The sequence below is a fragment of the Eptatretus burgeri genome, chromosome 5 (genome assembly GCF_056783735.1).
Source record: "Eptatretus burgeri isolate ZD-2024b chromosome 5, Ebu_testis_v1, whole genome shotgun sequence".
NCBI classification, from domain to species: domain Eukaryota; kingdom Metazoa; phylum Chordata; class Myxini; order Myxiniformes; family Myxinidae; genus Eptatretus; species Eptatretus burgeri.
In genome coordinates, this window is record NC_140965.1 from 50577121 (window position 1) to 50598076 (window position 20956).

A 20956-nucleotide genomic window follows, 5' to 3' on the forward strand; every position below is an offset into this window, starting at 1 on the left:
GCCAATGATCTTAAAAGCCCTGGTTTCGACAGCGTGAAGTCGAGAAAGGTGGGAGGCAGGAGCACCAGCCCAGAGGGGAGAGCAGTACTCCATCAGGCTACGGACAAAAGCTTTGTAAGTGGTCAGGAGCTCAAGAGGGCCGAGGAAGGACTTTGCACGACGGAGGATTCCCAGTCGGCGACTGGCTTTTGAGGCAAGGTTGGAAATGTGACTTTCCCAGGAAAGGTCATGGCAGATAGTGAGACCCAGAAGCTTGAAAGAAAAGACTTCTTCCAGAGGATTGTTGAGAAAGTGGATGGGGGGGTTTTGTAAACGGTCCTTTCGAAGAGACATAGTGAGAGTGTGAGATTTGTCTGGATTGAAAGACAAACAGAATGTAATTAATTGACATGCTCACATGGGTTGACAGAGGCTTCACCTCGACGAGAGTTCACTGTCCACCCATGTTTTTGGTTATATCTTCTTCTTCTTTCGGCTGCTCCCGTTAGGGGTCGCCACAGCGGATCATCCGTATGATCCGCATAGTGATTTGGCACATGTTTTACGCCGGATGCCCTTCCTGACGCAACCCTGGTTGCCTCTTACGACACAGGGATAGTTTTTGGTTATATACATGTATATATTATGTATACATATATTGTTGGGGGTCGGGTGAGAAGACCACCTGGGGGTTGGGGGGGGGGAAGCGCTCGTGGGTTCCCACCAGACTCCCCGGAATTGCAGGCGCACATTGATAATTCTGTGACGCGGCAGGTTGCAAACTGACCGTGAACGCCAATAACTCAACCACGTGACTTAGGATCCTCCGTCTAGTTTATCCGGTTACCTAAAAAATAATCACGTGATCGAATTACCGGGGGACACGCTCTCGGTACGCCTTGTCCGAACAGGATCACTTTACCGGATCAGATGCAGCCGAGTGACACTGCCAAGGACGTACCAGCTAAAAGGAACGGATCGTTCGGAATGAAGCTCCGGCTAGGTTCGGATACAGACCATGCTGGATCAATGAAAGAAAAGACAAAAATGAGGTAGGAACATTTCTCCAAAAGGATTTATTAACAGGCAGGCGAGGAAAGATATGTGGCACAGTGAATAGATGTTATTGTTGTATGTGAGCAGGGATAGGAAGAAAAGTGGAGTGCGACAATAATACAAGCAACTTACAAAAGCAGACAGAGCAGAGTTATCCTGATATAATTATTGTACACTCTTAACTGAAGCGAGGACAGGCGCTATGACACACACATACACACACACACACACACACACACACACACACACACACACACACACACACACACACACACACACACACACACACACACACACACACACACGCACACACACACACACACACACCCCAACACACACACCCCAACACACACACACACACACACACACACACACCCCAACACACCCCAGCACACACAACACACATCCTGATGAGGAATGGTTAATGAGAAGAAAGAGGAGAGAAGATGAGGCTAACGGTCTCTCAATACCTTGCACGATTGACCGACCGCGCCACCAATACATTTTGGGGGGATGCTCCATTGGGCGATACCTCCCTGACAGCTGGCGTGTTGCAGTGTGACCAATCCTTGGCTTTTTTTCACAAGATCTTTGCGATTCGTTGTTCACCTTGGCGTCTTCGTTTTCTGTACGTTTTCTTGGCGCATATGTTTTATATTATCATCGCTTTTCCGAAACCTTGTGAATTATTGGCTTTTTTCATTGGCTCACCTTGGCATTTATGAAAATGAGGAGTGGTCACACTGGCGCGTCGTCTCCTGCTTCAAGCCACTTCGTGCAGCTAGTGTCGATCCAGAGAATCGGGCACGACTGACAGACGTGAAGGAAGGACTATGGGCAGAGTCCGGAGCAGCAGGCGGATAATGTCGGAGTCCGGAGCAGCGGGCGGAGAATGTCGGAGTCGGGAGCAGCGGGCGGAGAATGTCGGAGTCGGGAGCAGCGGGCGGAGAATGTCGGAGTCGGGAGCAGCGGGCGGAGAATGTCGGAGTCGGGAGCAGCGGGCGGAGAATGTCGGAGTCGGGAGCAGCGGGCGGAGAATGTCGGAGTCGGGAGCAGCGGGCGGAGAATGTCGGAGTCGGGAGCAGCGGGCGGAGAATGTCGGAGTCGGGAGCAGCGGGCGGAGAATGTCGGAGTCGGGAGCAGCGGGCGGAGAATGTCGGAGTCGGGAGCAGCGGGCGGAGAATGTCGGAGTCGGGAGCAGCGGGCGGAGAATGTCGGAGTCGGGAGCAGCGGGCGGAGAATGGCGGAGTCGGGAGCAGCGGGCGGAGAATGGCGGAGTCGGGGGCAGCGGGCGGAGCAGCGGGTGGAGTCGGGGGCAGCGGGCGGAGCAGCGGGCGGAGTCGGGGGCAGGCGAGCTGGCGACGAAGGCGGAACTAGCCGGCAAGGAACGCTGAGCAGGAAAGACGACAGACAGCCCCGCGACCTGTCCTTTTATAGACCCCGTGGTGTGGGCGGGGGTGACGACCCGAAGCGATGTCGTCACTCAAATCGGGCACTCTGCTTGGGCCCCGGCCAGCACATGGCCCAGCCGTGATGGCCAGAAGCAGCTTCACTTTACTTCTGGCCAGATGGTTCCAAGCTGCGGAATCGTCTCGCTCCGAGCACAGTGACATCAATCGCCCTGCACCAAACTCCCAGGCCGTCCACGGCGACTGGCGGTCAGCGCCGGTTAATGCGCTTGCCTGTCAGTAAGCCATGCGGCCTGAGCTGAACAGCGCGCCTCTGCCCGGCTGCAGCCTCACCGGGCGGAGAGGCGAGAAAACGTTCGCCATCCGCAGGAGGCACCTGCGGCTGCGGTGGTCAGCGAAGACCGACTGTAAGATGCCATGGTAAACCCATGCAGACCCGAAGATGATGTGGGTTATTCGTGCCCCACTCTGTGTACGATAATAAATTATCCTGGAACTGCAAGTGGGTTCGCCGCCATTGAGCATGCGGTCATTTATCAAAAGCGGTGGTGTGTGCGGTGCCAGCCCTGATCCGTCTCAGGAATTGAGGGAAAAGATCGGACATAATCATTCGATGTAGGTTTGGGTTGAAGAAGAAGATAGATATACAGTGGAGAGAACAAGTATTTGATACACTGCCGATTTTGCAGGTTTTCCCACTTACAAAGCACGTAGAGGTCTGTAATTTTTATCATAGGTACACTTCAACTGTAAAAGATGGAATCTAAAACAAAAATCCTGAAAATCACATTGTATGATTTTTAAATAATTAATTTGCATTTTATTGCATGAAATAAGTATTTGATCACCTACCAACCAGTAAGAATTCCAGCTCACAGACCTGTTAGTTTTGTCTTTAAGAAGCCCTCCCATTCTCCACTCATTACCTGTATTAACTGCACCTGTTTGAACTCGTTATCTGCATAAAAAACAGCTGTAAAACACGCAATCAATCAGACTCCAACCTCTCCACAATGGGCAAGACCAGAGAGCTGTCTAAGGGTATCAGGGACAAAATTGTAGACTTGCACAAGGCTGGGATGGGCTTCAGGACAATAGGCAAGCAGCTTGGTGAGAAGGAAACAACTGTTGGCGCAATTATTAGAAAATGGAAGATGTTCAAGATAACAGTCAATCTCCCTTGGTCTGGGGCTCCATGCAAGATCTCACCTCGTGGAGTCTCAATGATCATGACAAAGGTGAGGGATCAGCCCAGAACTACACGGCAGGACCTGGTCAATGACCTGAAGAGCTGGGACCACAGTATCAAATAAAACTATAAGTAACACACTACGCCGTCATGGATTAAAATCCTGCAGCGCACGCAAGGTCCCTCTGCTCAAGCCAGCACATGTCCAGGCCCGTCTGAAGTTTGCCAATGACCATCTGGATGATCCAGAGGAGGAATGGGAGGAGGTCATGTGGTCTGATGAGACCAAAATAGAGCTTTTTGGTTTAAACTCCACTCACCGTGTTTGGAGGAAGAAGAAGGATGAGTACAATCCCAAGAACACCATCCCAACCATGAAGCATGGAGGTGGAAACATCACTCTTTGGGGATGCTTTTCTGCAAAGGGGACAGGACGACTGCACCGTATTGAGGGGAGGATGGATGGGGCCATGTATTGCGAGATCTTGGCCAACAACCTCCTTCCCTCAACAAGAGCATTGAAGATGGGGCGTGGCTGGGTCTTCCATCATGACAACGACCCGAAACACACAGCCAGGGCAACTAAGGAGTGGCTCCGTAAGAAACATCTCAAGGTCCTGGAGTGGCCGAGCCAGTCTCCAGACCTGAATCCAATAGAAAATCATTGGAGGGAGCTGAAAGTCTGTGTTGCCCAGCGACAGCCCCGAAACTTGAAGGATCTGGAGAAGATCTGCATGGAGGAGTGGGCCAAAATCCCTGCTGCAGTCTGTGCAAACCTGGTTAAGAACTACAGGAAACGTCTGATCTCTGTAATTGCAAACAAAGGTTTCTGTACCAAATATTAAGTTCTGTTTTTCTGATGTATGAAATACTTATTTCATGCAATAAAATGCAAATTAATTATTTTAAAATCATACAATGTGATTTTCACGTTTTTCTTTTAGATTCCGTCTTTCACAGTTGATGTGTACCTGTGATAAAAATTACAGACCTCAACATGCTTTGTAAGTGGGAAAGCCTGCAAAATTGGCAGTGTATCAAATACTTGTTCTCCCCACTGTAAGTATGAAATGGAGATTTGGATTGAAAAGATGACAGATATAATTATGAGAAGGAGATTCGGATTGAAGAAGGAGATAGATATAATTATTAAATTCAGAAGTGGGTTGAAAAGAGTGCGCCGCGTGCAAACCTGAATTTGTTAGCATTTGTTGGGTTGTTCCTTATATTTCCTCAGCACGGCATTCCTGCAATACGCCGTGTGTTGGTTATTCTTCCTATCCCTTATGCGAATTGCGCGGCCATGGTTTTCTACAAGTGGGTGTCTGAGCGGAGTGCTTGCCGGCTTCGAGAGGACCCCTTGCTTGGATTTATCTCAGTAATAGAGAAAAAAGAATAGGAATGAGTTCAAGAGGTTTAATCAGACCGAACTATGAGATTCACACAATGCACTTGTCCCGTTAGTCCCTTCCTTCCTTGTCTAATGGGGGCAATCTGAACGTAAATTAACAATTTAACAACAACAACAATAAATTAACAAGTAAATTAACCAGAACCGCAACAATAATATGTATAGTTGCGGTTCTGCAAAACCACATGCCTCTAAGGCAATGGCACCCAACATACAGTGATCCACAGACAGTAATTTCATTAGTCTTCGTGCAGTCAGACCTTCCCCTCATGTCTAATGGGTTAACGGGACGAAGTGCATTGCGTGGGTCCAATAGTGAGGTCTAATAATTTTATCTCTATCTTATTTTCAATCCTGATTTTGCGGGGACGGGCCAAGCACGTTTCCAGCACCAACCACAGCTCACCGGGGGTGCCTCGAATGGGCATGCGGGACCGACACGACCCTCGTCCAGTCGCCAGAACATGGCCTGGGTGATCGGTGCAAAGCTCTGGGCCGTGTCGCGCCGGATGTGCGAATGAGGCCGCTTCCGGCCCCAGGAGCCAGGCAGGGTGGGGCCAGGATCCAATGGAAGGGCACGATTCGGATGACGGCGCGTCGCTTTGGGTCGTCGCCCTACCCTTCACCCGGGGCTTATAAAAGGTGGATCGCGAAGCCGTCCGCCCTCTCTCCTCCTCTCCCCCCCCATTCTCTCTCTCCCTCTCACTCTCCCTCTCCTCTCTCTCTGCACTGCCTCACCTGCCTGCCTCACACTGTCTCCGCCTGTTTGCCATGCCCACTTCTCTGCCTCTCTGCTTTGCCCTCTCTTCACTGCATCTTGTCGTCTGCCTGTAGCTGCATCTCCACTCGGGGTTGGTGTGCGACGTGTGTTCTGCTGGACTAGTGTGGAGCACACGTTTCCACGAGCCCAACAAAGTGATCAAGCAAGAGATAATGCGCCGCCTCTTAAGGTGGGATCGCTCAAGCAAAGCGTTCTCCAAAGCGTACTGAGTTGCGTGGTCGGTCGACCGCGCCAGGTATTGAGAGGCCCTTAGTTCTCATCTGCTCTCCTACCTTCTGGCTAACTAATCATCATCGGGTTTGTGTGTGTATGTGTATGTGATTGCGCCTGTCGTCGCATAAGTTAACATCGTAGAAGATGCAACGGGATACGTCTGCTTTTGCAAATTGCTTGCCTTTTTGTCGCACCCCACAAATTCCTTGCTGTCCCTGCTGTTCATAATTATAAACCCCATTCACTGTGCCACATATCTTTCCTCGCTTCATTGGAAATAAATGCTTTGTGTAGAAATGTTGCCAGCTCATTTTCGTCTTTTTCTTCATTGATCCAGCATGGTCCATCTCCTAGCCTAGCCGGGGGCTTCACCCCCAACGATCTGTTTTCTAGCCGGTAAATCCTTCGCAGTTACGCTCGGCTGCATCTAATCCGGTTTGAATAAGGCATACCGAGGGCGTGTCCCCCGGTAATTAGATCACGTGACTATTTTAGGTAACAGGTTTCCATTAGATGGAAGACCCCAAGTCACGTGGTTGAGTTATTGATGTTCACGGTCGATTAGCGACCCGCCGCATAACGGAGTTGTCCGTGTGCGATGGCCTGCAATTCTGGAGAGTCTGGTGGGAACCTGAGGTAGTAGTAGTCTCCCTCCCTCGTAGTCTTTTCCCTCCCTCATAGTCTTCTCTCCCCCGACGCAAAGTCCGCAACAATATATATATATATATATATATATATATATATATATATATATATATATATATATATATATATATATATATATATATATATATATAATATATATAATATATTTGCGGGCCGGAGGTCTGGTGGCGAGAACAACCGCTAGGTGGGGAAAGTTAAGTCGATTCCCACCGGACTCTTCGGAGTTGTGGGCCGTCGCTCCGGATAATTCCATGACGCGGCGGGTCGCTTAACTGACCGTGGACGCCAATACTTCCACAGCAGAGCGTAGGGTCTTTTTGTCTGGAACCAATTTACCTAATTAACAACGCGGTGTCGTCTACCGGGGAATCACGCCCTCGGTACATCTTGCCTGAACCGGATCACTCTACCAACTACCTACTACCTTTCCGGTTCGGATGTAGCCGAGCGGACCTGCCAAAAACGTACTGGCTAGAATGAACAGATTATATCGGGTATAAAGACCCGGCTAACCTCAGATCTGAACCATGCTGGACCAATGGAGGAAAAGACAAAAACGAACTGGGAAAATTTCTACAATAATTTATTTACAATAAAGCGAGGAAAGTTATGTGGTACAGGTAACAGGTTTATTGGGGATGTTATGCAGGGAAAGATGAGAGAAAGATGTAGTGCGACAATTTTACAGCAACTTATAAAGCAGACGCAGAGCAGACTTGTCGCGAGAAGAATACAGGCAAGATTTACAAGATTCGAATAACCTATATAGTTCTACTTAATGGACGGTGCCACACACTCAGACACACACTCTGACAAAATAAACCCAGTTGAAGGCAAAGGACTTTTGTAGCCAGGGAGCGAGGGAGTTGAGGTCGCAGTTCTCAGTACCTGAGTTCTGGGGAAAGGGATGCTCCGTGGTGCAGCACCTGACAATGGTCGCACAGCTCGGCCCACAGCCGCACGTGTGGAGTTTGTGTGTGTGTGTGTGGAATCCAAGGCAGCCAGGATCATTGGGTATCTCCCGCAATGAGGCTGAGTCTTTGGGTCTCACTCTCTCACTCTCAACGAACAACCCCCAAAGAACTCCTTGGATCCTCCACAGATCTTTCTTTAAGTGATCCTGGTCTGGGACAGGATTCGGGCTTCCAAGCGTCTGTTGCAGTTTCACTTCCTTTCCAGACCTCCAAAGAACTCAAGACTCAAGCACAGAATGAACTGTCTCAGCACTTCACGAACTCTCCGAACTCCAAGCACTCCACCCTGAGGATGGTGTCGTAATTTATCCATCTCCCTCAGCGGGGAGGGGCCTTGGTGAAGCTGACGTCACTGTCCGCCTTGATTGCACGGGCCTTCCATGGGTCCGCCCTTTCTGGGTGGGATTTCGGCCATACCGGGAAGCCCGCTCCTCCACACGTGCGGACTCGCCAAAAAGGAGCTACAGTAAGAGGATTTTTCCTCGGACAGCGAGTCGCCGGTTCGGCGAGTAGGTGAACATGCGGTTGTTCAGCCCATGTGCGAGTAGCAAGCGAGAGGAGGGGCAAGTAGGCAGAGGGTAGCGTGGGTTGTCGTGGATTTGTCTTTGCAATGAAATGGAGTGGAGATATAAAGATTTATTAATTTAACTAAAAAAACATCACAACACACCCTTTTAATTATCCCACTAAACACAAGGAAGGGATCTGTCTAAACATATACTTCATGGAATAACTGGCTTGGGACACCTATATGTTGTATGCATACGGTTCCGAGAACCGTAACTATATATATATATATATATATATATATATATATATATATATATATATATATATATATTATTGGGAATTCGTGCCCGCCGGCGTGCGATCGGCCGCTCGACTCGAGTGGCGGCCACCTCGCCCACCGGAACGGACAATTCAGTCGTGACCCTCTCGGACCAACGCGGGAGCTAGTCATGGGTGGGGGTTTAACCTCAGCACGATCGTGCCAATTGCCCACCCACGCAGGATAGGGTCACTCGCCAAATTCTATCTACCTAAGTACCTGCGCGAATGGTCGACCGGGCAATCGCACCTCACCGCAGGTCGACTCCAGACACGGGCTGCTTGGGCGGCCCGTTCCGTGCTATCGGGATAACCGAGCGGTCGTATCGCCGACCTGGACGGTTCAGATTAATTACCGGGCGTATTAAGCCCACTACAAACCCTTTACGTGAAGCAGGATGGAGGGTCAATAAAGAAAAGACGAAGCGAAATGGGAAAACAGTTCACACAATGCACATTTATTACGCGACACACGGAAAGCACACATATACAGCCAAACAGTCAAAATTCACATGTAGCAGTTAAAACAAAAGAAACAATGACGCAGAGTTACTACAGAATACGCATACACACGGCAACACTTATACAGTTCTACTTTACAGATGGCGCCAACACACATTTACTCAAAAGCAAAGGAAAGAAGCCACCCTCATAGACAAGGGGGCAGATGGGCCTGTAGGCCAATATGCGCGCGTGGCCTGAAGGAGCGGCCAGGCCCGCGAGACCGGGGGGGTCCTACCCGTGTCCTCGTGACGCGTTGGTGGACGAGCTGCAGATGTGGCCGCGTGGCTGTGCCCCGACTCCGTGCTCCTTGGCGGGTTTCGTTGGCACGATGTTTGGAGTGGGGTGGGAACGGGGCCCCCTTTTTGCACTATCTCAGCGCGGGGGAAAGGGGGAATTGTTGATGCCCTGGAGGAGGAGAATGGCTGGCTGGCCTGGGTCCTGCGACAAGCGATCTCACACCGCGACCTCGTCGCCGACCGCCATCCTTCTCGCCTTGGACCCGAGCTCCTTTGCCTCTTCCCGCAACTCTCCTCAGCCGACGGCAGAACCCAACTCGATGCCACACCGATGACTTCGCCACCCGACTCCACTCTCTGCCACACCCTACTGCCATACTCTGCCACGATTCGCCTTGCGCTCGCCGTTTTATAGGCCGGCAGGAGAAAACAGTATGCAAATATCCGGATCAGGATGACCTCGGGGGTGGAGCCACGCTCGCCAATTGGATGGAGGAAAGTGGGCGTGAACCTCCCCTGATCCTAGAATTTGCATGTATCGATTTCACACAGACGCGCCTGGAGGCAGGGCTAAGCCGCTCCGCTCTTGCGAATTGGACGGATCAGAAGTGGGCGTGTAGCGTTCCTGATCCGAATTCTCCCTCGGAAAGGCCGCTACTTGCGCTCGCGGCTCGGCGCGTATCGCTGAACGAGCCCAAGACAGCCCGACGCTCAGTGTTCACAGGTGGTGCGGGAATGGCCGTAGAAGGAGAGAGGTGAGGGTGGTGGAGGGTTTATCAGTGGTCGTTTGATGGTTATGGTGCCGTTTGGGAATGACGGTGATGGGATGTTTGTGGGATTGAGTTGTGAAGGTAAAGGTCGTGGCTGTTGGCGTTGTTGTTGTTGTCTGAGGGTTGGAGCGTGGTTGTAGTTGGTGATGATGGCTGGCGTGGTGGTTGAGGTGGTTGTTGTGTGATGGCGGTTGAGACGTGGTTGGTTCAAAATAAAGATAGAACAGAAAAACGGCTATCTCGAAGCGTCGCAGCCCGAATGAATCACATAAATTCCCTCTAGACAACGGATTTGGGGCTAACTACACATGTACTTAGAGATATCTCACCTACGGGCCCTTCATGGTGTAATGCGAATTTCCACAGCTGTAACAATATATTATATTATATTATATATAATTATATGTGTGTCAAGTGAATTGGATGAAAATTGATGATTTGTGACTTTTGACCTCTTGTCATAAACAATGGGCTTCTTGCTTGTCACTACCTTTACCAGGTGGTTAAGTTTTGTGAAGGTGGAGCAAAAATGTGACCTGTAGGTGATTGACAAGGGGGTGAAGGGCTGAGAGGGCAGTTGGAGATATGGCCACCCCAAGGCAGGTCGTGCTCATACTGAGGCCAAAGTCTGATGGCTTTGAAGATGAATGGCATAAGTAAATTTGAAGGTTTCAAAGCCCTTCTTTGTGAAGCATGAGATTCAGGGTATGGTACCAGCCAGCATTAAATGGTGAATATTTTCAGGGTTACTGTGTCAGCAGACATTATGTCAGCAGACAGACTCCCATTATGCTTGTTCCAGGTGTGTCTGACCAGCACAGGCAGGGAGGAATTTCCTGAGATGCAGAAAGGTTAATTTGATAAACCAATTAATTGTGGGTGATTTTTGTCTGTTGACAGCACTGGTATTGCCAAGGTGTCTAATGGGGCATTGTAGGTATTTTAACCCAATACCTGTTTGCTTACTGTTACATCCTCAGGGTCATACTCTACTATGTCCTTATGCCAGTGTGCAGTGTGAGTTCTGCACCGAGGAAATGCTACGTGAACATGTAAGGCATGACTTTGACTTTGCCACCCTTGTTAATATCCTGAGTTGGTGGTGTTTGTTTCAATTAGCCAACCTTCCTCACAAATTATTCATTTTACCAACCCCACTGTTTTGCACTAATTATGGCCTCCCTCCTATTCTCTCAAATTCAGCTAAAGTCTCACCAGGAGGATGAGTGTTCTCAAGCACCTGTATCCTGCACTTTCAGTTACTTTGGCTGCACCTCTAGGGTAAGAGTGCCATGTGATTATTTTTCCTATGATTGCAGTACCCATTGAAGTAGAATATATTTGTTTGAGTGCATCATGCACACTCTTTGTAGATGCTGCGTTTAGAGCTGGGTACACACATGCATGAATGCATGCAAGTGCACATGGACATGATGGCCTCGACACTGATAAGACTGTGGACTTCAAGCAGCGTACCCCGCTCTGACGCTGTGCCTCGGCCCAGTTGCTGTAGTTGCTCAGACAAGATGCAGGAGCTGCGTGAAATGGTGCGTGCCTTTGATTCCAAGGTTGTGATGCAAGGACACAAGATGTTGGAGGTCCAGACACGCTGTGAAACACAGCATCGGATGCTGGGAGAGCAAAGTGTTCTGCTGAAAGAGTATGAGGGGAGAATAAGTGAACTAGAGGCCCGCTGTTGTGGTGGTACCTATCTGTGGCGAGTGGAGAAGTTCAGCCGTTTGTGTGGGGGTCTCGGAGCATCAGGTGATGCACCTGATTGCCCTGCAGTGCAACACAGTCCTGGTTTTTACACCGGGGTTCCAGGGTATCGGCTGTGCCTGAGGCTGCAGATTTCTCCGAGGCTGCATACCGGATCCTCTTCACCGGAGCAGCTTCCCGCAAATTCGGAGCCATATCTCTCACTTTTCACGCACCTCATGCAGGGAGATTTTGATGATGTACTGCCATGGCCATTTCAGGGCCGCATAAGGCTGAGTGTGGTGGACCAGAGTGAACGATCATCCGAGCGACATGATGTGGTTGAAATAATGGAGGCCGAACCTCACAGACATGCCTTTCAACGGCCCATTTCAATGAGAAACCCCAAGGGCTATGGCTATCTCCAGTTTATGTCCCTCTCACTCTTGGGGCAGCGAGCTTTCCTCAAGGACGATGTGCTCATTGTGCGCTGTGAGGTTGAGACTAACAGAGCGGGCTTTGGGGCACGGGATGCTCGACAGCAAGCACAAAATTTTGAGAATGGACAAAGCAGACCATTAAATTGTTAACTTGCGCCTGAAAGCACAAATTGCTTATTGGGTTGCCCTTTTTACCCCAAATCAGTTCTTCATTCTGTCCTGCTCCACCTCCTTATATCGGCTATGTGACTTCAAGTGAACTGACACGGTCAAGATATGCCTCACACTATGCAGTTAATCTTCCAGGTAATATAACTTTACCTGGTAAAGCATTTTGTTGCTTATGAATCATGCCATTGGTTTTTTTTTTCCTTCGTGCATTTCCTATCATTTTTCTGGAAGATATGAATGTTTTGATTTGCAGCAAATCTAATATCTTGAAGTAATAACTTTGTCAGGGTGCAAAAAGATGAATTTACATGAAAATTTGTGTGCATTTATGTATATACACGTGCTGTGGTGTGAATGGCACTGACACCATTCCATACACTTGGGGCGTGGCCCTGAGATAGTCAAATGGTGATTGGCCGAATTGAACCGATCTGCATAAAAGTTACCGATGTGCAGCGCTAATTTATTGACTTCCACTTTCCTAAGTGGACTGATTGGAAAATATATCCCCAGGCTAATAATCAACAGTTTAATTCCAATGAAAATAATGATTCACAAACGGTTACTTTTTAAAAATTTGATAAACGAATATGATGATGCGGGGCGGGGGGGGGGGCACAAGCTGCAATAGAGCACTGAGATTTTACAGAACAACATACTTACCCATTTGTCATTAAAAAGAAATAAACTACACTAAAGCTGTGAGTCTTCAAAACAGATTTAATTTTCAAGAAGATGGGATCACAAGGAAAGAATTGAACCTTCAAGCCACTGTAGGTGAAGAAGAGGGAGATAATGTGGGGAAAACTACGTCACGCGATGTGGATCCTAATCAGGACAACGGCGGAAGATGTAAACGGTGCGACATGGTTCTTGCTGCACCACGCAGTGTAGCTAAGATGGAGGACGAGGATGGAGAACCATCTCACTCCTGTGCAGCTGCTGATGCTGCCCAGCTATCGTTGCACCAAAAAAATCGCTAACTTGATTGACTGTATTCTCAACCAGCACTGATTGCCAACTAAATGTAATCCTACTCCCCATGCTGCCGACTCTCTTGCTTCAGTTGGGCACGCTGCAAACTATCGTCTTTAGGTTGCCCTCCTGCTGACTCTCTTGCTTCAGTTGGGCACGCTGCTGACTGTTCTGAACTGTTCCCAACTGCAGTTTTTTATTATTAAGATCTGCTTGTGGGGAGCTTCTTACCCTCCACGTGAAGCACAGAAGCGGCGTTAAGCAATGGCTTACTCTGACTGACAGACGTCGGTATATGATCGAGTAACTACTTAATTTTGATTGAATTATATATTTTGAACCCTGTAGAACATGAATTGGAACACAAACCTGTAATTTACCATAACTGTGGCTCTGAATTTGATAATTTGTACGGAATCTCGTCCCAAGTGTGTATGCGCACTGAGGAGTGAGATAATTGTTTTTGTCTTTCTGTCTGGCAGTCAAACAAAATTGAAAATTAGTTCAAACAGGAAACTTACTGTTTTCGAGATGTCATAAAGGACACAAACAACAGGTGCAAATAACTTACTGAAATGGTTAAATAAGGTGGTCTGAAAGACTTTGCATCAATGGCGGTAAACTTTCGATAATTTTGTTTAAATTGAATTATATGCTTGGACATTATCGAACACAAATCATTTTGTTGGCACTTCCAGAATTCTCCAGTTTAGCAGTACTTGAACAGAATTTTATGCCATCTCGCCCAATCAAATTTTCCACTCGCGCTCTCAGCATTGGGGAATATCGAGATGCAGACAAAACCACGGCTTGTAGGAAATATAGATTGCGCTCGGATTTGCAAAGCAAGAGTTGAAAAGGCCCTTCCCATGTCCTTTTTCTCAAGACTGTGTAGGGTAAGGTGTTCTATGAACTCTCCAGGTTTTTTTTTTGTCATTGTTCACAGCAAGCTTTGTCCCTGCCTGGCATGTTTCTTCACGCGTTGCTAATAATTGACGCTCATTCTGAGCCAATGGTCCTCAGCTCAGGAAATCACATAAAATTCTAACAGACATAGAATTGGGAGGATAAAAAAATAATCTGGTGGGAGGCGCAAGGGGTAGTAGAGGGGAACTGTGCTCACAGGTGAACACAGCATTTTATCCAATAGCGGACAGAGTGTTTATCAACAGAGTACTGCGTAGAGATGTGGCGTTTTGCTTTTATTAAGCATGTATATAATGCAGGGGGCTCCCACTCTCCCACCCTGGCAGATATGAATGTTTTTATTTGTTGTAAACCTAATATCTTAAAGTATTGACCTTCTACGAGTGCAAGAAGGTAACGGGGAAATACAGCGGTGGTAAGAAAAAGTGCAAAAAACTCGATTTTGATGGTAGCATGTGGATGCGTGGTTGGGTGGTGCCGAGTGCACATTCAGCTCGTCTGAATGTTTGAATGTATCCTGAACATGGGTCTTTTTAATCCTTAGACTATAAAGAAGAGATGACAGTTTTAAGTGCACATTGCTTATGCTTGATCACCCATTTTGAAGTAGTAATTTGCAGCTGGATACAGGTGCTGTGAAAGACTTGATAAATCATCTGTAGACACTCGCCACACTATGCACCGCCCGGTGTGCTGTACAAGCCATGAGTCTAGTCTTTTCTGTAAAGATTTTTTTAAAATAAAAAACATTCGAAGGTTTTTGTTTGAATATTTGATTCATTTTGCACATGTGATACTCAAAAGAGTAATACATGTGCCGAGAGCTGTCAAAATAGTATAAAGTTTACCTCATTCAGTTGTGTATTTTTAATATCCAGAAATTGTAAGGACACATTAGACAAAACATGGTGCATACCATATTTCTCTATCGACTTCTTACAATGCACTTTTCATTTCATAGTAAACCTCGAAGCTTTTAACAAAGGAAGAGGAAAGGTGAAAATTAAGAAAAAGCCCGATGGTATGATTTTTATGGGAGATTTGAAATTGTAATTGATGAGGAGTTTCACAGTTGAAGAGAAAAAAATGAAGAATACCCGATCCCGTTCATGCTCGTACGAGGAACTAGCCAGGAAATTCCCGATGTTAGAGCGTAGCTTTGTTATAGGGGTGTAAGATGTGATTGGGAGAGAGATGTAGGGTTTCATCAATCAATGTTTGGATTAGAAGGTTATCAGCAACATTGTAAAATCTATATGTTGATGTACAAGGAGCCATTGAAATATTTTGAGGTTTGGAATGTTGAGTTGTAAGAGCTTGAGAGAAGAGGCAGGTAAACCTGCTTAACAATAATCCAAGTGGGATGTTGAGAGCATGAACCAAAGCTTCAATTAGATAGAAACCACATGCTGTGTCATCACTTGCAGAATATGTGTTAAGAGAACCCTTGCACTTTTCCAATGCTTTATAGCTAAGCATTTGTTTTAGTTTTCGTGCTTTCTGAACCTCAACAAGTCAGATTTGTAGATTTGTTGGTATATAAGAGCAGGCTCTGATCACCACTTCAAATTCCTTCCTTCTCGTTTCACTGTGGTTTTGTCTGGCTGTTCTCCTGTGAACGCATAGATTGTGATACTGAGATTCTGGGTTCAAATCCCACACACTGTTCATTTATTTTTTCGGATACATATGTAAAGGCTCATGGAAGAGCTGAATGTAACAATGTTCTTGTAGTTAATGTGAAAGTATAATATCATGTCCTCATGTCAGTCCTCCTGTAATAGCTATGCAAGCTCTCCAAGCATGGGAGCACAGGAAACCAATTGCTGAGTCATTACCCCACCTGTGTGAAAGTGGGATTAAGCAATTGGTTCACTTTGTCTGTCTTTCTGTCTGTCTGCAAACGTCAATTTATGATTGAGGAATAATTTAATTTAATTTGAATTGAATGTTGTATTTTGAACATGAATCGGAAAACAAACCTGTAGTTTATCAGTACTTTGGCTCTGAATTCATCCCAATCGCACAAATGCAGAGAGGAGCGAGATAATATTTTTCATCTGTCTGGCAGTCAAACAAAATTGAAAATCATTCCAAACAGCAAACTTTGTTATTAGCTATGTCATAAAGGAGACAAAAAAGGACAAATAATTAATGTAATGTGTAAGACGCTGCTTGAATGAAAGTCAACTTCCGAAATGTTTTTTTTCTACAACTTTTAAAATCTTTTTGTTTTTTTTTAAATTTAAATTTAATTATATATTCGACACTGCAGAACACAAATTGTCTTATTGGCACTTTCAAAAACCTTCCATTTAGCAGTACTTGGACCAAATATTACTGCATTTTACATCATCTCAACCAATCAAATTTGCTGCTCGAGACCCACCCATGTCATTTTGTTTTTTCTCAAAACTGCGTGGGTATGAACTCTCTCGTTTTGAGTGTGCATTTAGTTTTTTTGTATTCAATGTCGAGGCTCACATAAGAACTAACACACACAACGTATAACAACGGGGGCAAGATAGTGGGGGCAGATAACAGCAATTTTTGAGAGGAAGCGTGCAAATGATGATACAAGCATCAAATTTGGCACATTTGTTCTCCAGGGGATTCTAATCAAATTTGCCTGATTGGCCATTTGAAAATCCAAGATGGCGGCCATTTTTCAAGATGGCCACCAAGTTAGCCTCCCGAAGTTGACTTTTTGCTTAGAAGTATTTGTAGTTGTCCGATTTGCATGATCTAGGTGTGGATTCCTATATTTTCAAGCCTGCTGGAGTGGATTTTCCTGTTTTTAAAGCCCCCTGATACACACTTTTTCTGATTTTGCACCACTTTAATGATTGTCATATGAAGCTCAGGCCTTTCTGCAACCGGGCCCTGGCTAGTAAATGTTCAAAGTTATGCATACCATGCGAATGTTCCTCCAGCCGCTACTGTCCACATATGCAGCTGCAGAGTGCTGTGCAGGGGAGCCCTGACTGAAAGCACTTGCATCTCCAGTTGCAACCTTTCTTACAGGAACACTTGGTCAGTTCCTGACAGCTGGCTGCAATAGGGGGTAGTATTGTCCAACATATCTGCCACGTCTCTCCTTTCTGTATCCATCCCCATTCAGCGGGACTGCTCATGTCTGGACTGGAGATGGTTGCCTGGCCCAGATAATCCCAGCCTGATAGGCGCATGCTTTGCATGTTCTCTGAGGGCTGCCTGTGTTGGTGGAATTGAGTTGTACGGCCTCTGCTTGCAGGCAAAGAGATCCAGTCTTGCTCCGTCCACACCAGTGGCTGCGCTTGATCTGTCATACATGAGGACAACGAATCTCTCCAGCCTCTGCAGGTCAAGATCACGAATCAATGTTGGATGCTGGCTGAGATTGGTGAATGTTTCAGAAACGTCATCAAAGACGTTCCAAGTCTGCCATGCAGTTTTCTTTCCTTTACCGTGGAAGGCAGACACGACGTCACATCCAGTGAACGCATGGAAGTATGGGATCCCTCTCGCTTTCTCAGGCACTATTGCAGAAACTACCTCATGGACTGGAATCCATCGCACCTTGGCTCCTTGGCCAAAGGCATTCCACATGTTCTCAAGACCTAGTTCCTGCAAAGGATGTCAGTACAGATATTGCTATGACTAGTACGTCCGTGTTATTAGCCTTAATAATAATGGACTTGCTACCATCAGTCGTTGCATCCCTGGCGTGTACAAATATTCGAGTGTCAGCTTCTTCATGACGACATGGAGACACAGCATCCAGTGACTTCCTTGTGTTGCTCATGGCATCTTATCCTTTTGTGACAATAATTGTGCTTGTCGTCTGTGCTTCACACATCTTTTCCGCAAGGAAGTGAAGCAGCTCAGTCTTGTTGCTATCATCTCGAAGAAAGCTTCTCCAGTTACTTGGGGTCTTACTGGTTCCTGTCACTCTTCTTCTGATTCCTTGCCCCCTTTTCGACCTTGCCTCAGACTTCAGACTTGACTTCTTGTACACATCAAACACTATGTCCACCCTCTCGTACCTGGCACCATAGGATTCCACCTTTGGGATGATGTCTTCTTTAGCATAGTCATCAAATATCTTTGAAATGCGTGGAGGTAGGGCATTGATAAGTGCTGAGCCATCAATGATGACTGAATCTCCCCTGGGTTCTCTGTCTGGGATGTTCACTTGCGCTTCAAGAATTTCAGCCAGCTGTGACTTCTGACATGTATGAAGCCAGCCGCTGTCACTGAGAGATGCATGGTGTGACTGATTCTCATGCTTGAAGAATTCTTGCAAGTCACACTGCCTGTTCTGGCATGAGATTAACAGTCATGAGAACAGCTGACAGTCATCTTTCAGGACTTTCTTCTTAGAACTTCCCCCAGCTTGCTCTTGTTTGAAGAAAGAAACAATGTTTTTCTTGATTGGATGATAGAAAGGACATTCACCTTCATTCTGTAGCCCCTCCATGAATGAATGGAACTGCTCTTTGCCCCACTGGTGATGTGTAGCTCCCATTTCGGCAAGAGTTGGGTCTGCAATGTTTTTCATGTCTTGTACCAGTAGGTCGGCTGATTCTTCTTGGAATGGGTTTCCCATCTCCTGCATTACTGCAGAGAGTGCTTTCACCTTTTCAAAGAAAGATTGCTGGGCACTCAGTGTCTGCTCATGGTGTCTGCTGTTGTTGGTTGCATCTTTCATACCAGAAATTGCTTCGTATCCAGCTACTAGATGACTTACTTCGGGTCCAGCGACCATCCACCTACGAAGTGCTGCTGGGTCTTCTGTAAACCCAATTGCTCCTCCATCACCTTTGATGACTGCATTATTTTGCTCATGGGCTTGGTCGATTGCCAGGGCAGAGAATTCTCTTCTGGACTTGTGGATAACGAGGTTCCCTTTGTGAAACTCCCTGGCCACATCTGGATGTTATGGCTCAAGCGACATCATATCTCGGAGGTGAACTGGGATCCATCGCGCATAGTTGACATTGTTATTCGCAAAGAAGTAAGGCACCAGTTCTGAAAGTGCTTCACGGTACAGGTTGAAGTCTCCTTCTCTGAATGAGTGGATCAGGGTGAATATGGTGAGCTCCATGTCCAGCACCAGACTCCAGAACTGGAACTGTGGACTCTCTTGCCTCCGTTGTTCACACCAATCTTCAAAGGTTAGATCTGATCTGTTAGACTCTTCAGAGCGGTAGTCATGGTATGCTTCCTTCATCAGTTTGTACAAGCTGCATGCAGTGATGTGGTGTGCTTGTCTTGTCCTGGTGACACTGGATGCAGACAGGAAAGACTCTGCTGTACCAGATGAGGCCACCTCTGCTTCCACAATGGAACTGGTCCAGCCACTGTCCTGTAGTAGTGTTCCTATCGATCTCAGTGCAGCCATTTCTATATGAAGTCCACCAAACATGATAACGAACTTGTCCTCTCCATATTCGAGCCACTGCCATTGTATTTGTTTTGCCAGAGCATATAACGGTTGGTCAGCAGCAATGACAGGTGTCTGCCCTGGGTTCAGGAAAGCCACTGTATCACAGACCTTCTCCACGACATGCTTGATCGTTGCAACAGTGTGAGCCTGGTCTCGCAACAGAGGCATCAGTGCTGAAATGCTCACTTCAAATGGATGGCTCCTTTTCTGTGTTGCATGGTGGGCTGACCAAGTGATGCAGACTGCATCAGCCACATCCTCAGTGAGGAACACTTCCTCCAACCAAGAATATTCTTCTTTCAAGTGTGACCAGATTGACTCGGGTGCTGGTAAGGACTGGCTTGCTACTGGAGGAAGATTGGGATTTTTCGTAATGTATGCTGGTCGAACATTGGTGAATGCTTCTGGAAGCTCTGGAACTTTCTTCACCTTCATGTCTGACTCAAGTTTGAGCAGCTCACGTTCATCACCAGCATTTTCAGTGCTTGGATGTTGGAAAATGGACACACTTGTGCCATGGAAGGATGTTTGAGCTGTGGTCGCAGTCGGATTATGATCTATGTTGTTCACTGCTGCAGTTGTGAACAACTCCTTTCTCAAGACTAGGGGACAGATGACTCTATCTTCCACATACCGTGCAACAACTGCTTCTCCTAACTGGGCTGAGACTTCTAGGACTCTGTCGTATGATATGCTGAGCCCATTCTCATGGAGCATGTCAATGAGTTGTCTCTTCCTCGTCTTGGCAAACACATACAGGCCAACGTAGACTGCAAAAGGTGTCTCACGGTCCTTGGAATGCCTGTGGACATCCGTTCCTTCCTTGTACTTGGCAAAGCAGTTGTACTGCAGGAGCTGTGATATAGAAAGGTCAGATTTCGATGCTCCATGCTGGAGTTGGGACTTGATGTCTGCGCCATGTTTGACCATGCATACAAATTGCAGAAGTGATGGTGGTACAGCCTGTTCTAGGTCTGTGTCGTGAAACATGCTGCTGAAATGTGACTTTTGATGGAGCATGTCTCGTCTTATTATCCCAGCAGCTTTTGCTGGATGGATCGCTTCACCGTACTTGGATGCTTGTGTGAGGATTGAGCCTACATCATTTTCAAAAGCCAGCAGAACATCTCGTCCTTGGCGATGAGCTTGCAGCTTGGGGATGTGAAAAAGCAGCTCGTCCCGAAGTCGAGAACATCAGGCGATTCAACACCAAGCTGCTCCAGCCTCTGCTTGTAAAGCATGGTCATATCAGCAAGCCTGAAAATGGGTGGATCTATACTATCACTGGCAATTTTCATCTC

General features: G+C 47.1%; 1 protein-coding gene across 1 annotated transcript in view; it reads left to right on the forward strand.

Annotated features, from left to right (window-relative positions):
• Window positions 1-14986, forward strand: part of TRAF6 (TNF receptor associated factor 6) — a 44915-nt gene extending 29929 nt beyond the window's left edge. Inside the window, exons 5-7 of the mRNA XM_085881848.1 lie at window positions 10997-11068; window positions 11220-11297; window positions 11390-14986. Of these exons, the coding sequence (XP_085737974.1) occupies window positions 10997-11068; window positions 11220-11297; window positions 11390-12304 (1065 nt within the window). The 3' untranslated portion in view covers window positions 12305-14986. The remainder of the gene's footprint in view (window positions 1-10996; window positions 11069-11219; window positions 11298-11389) is intronic.
• Window positions 14987-20956: the final 5970 nt, after the last annotated feature.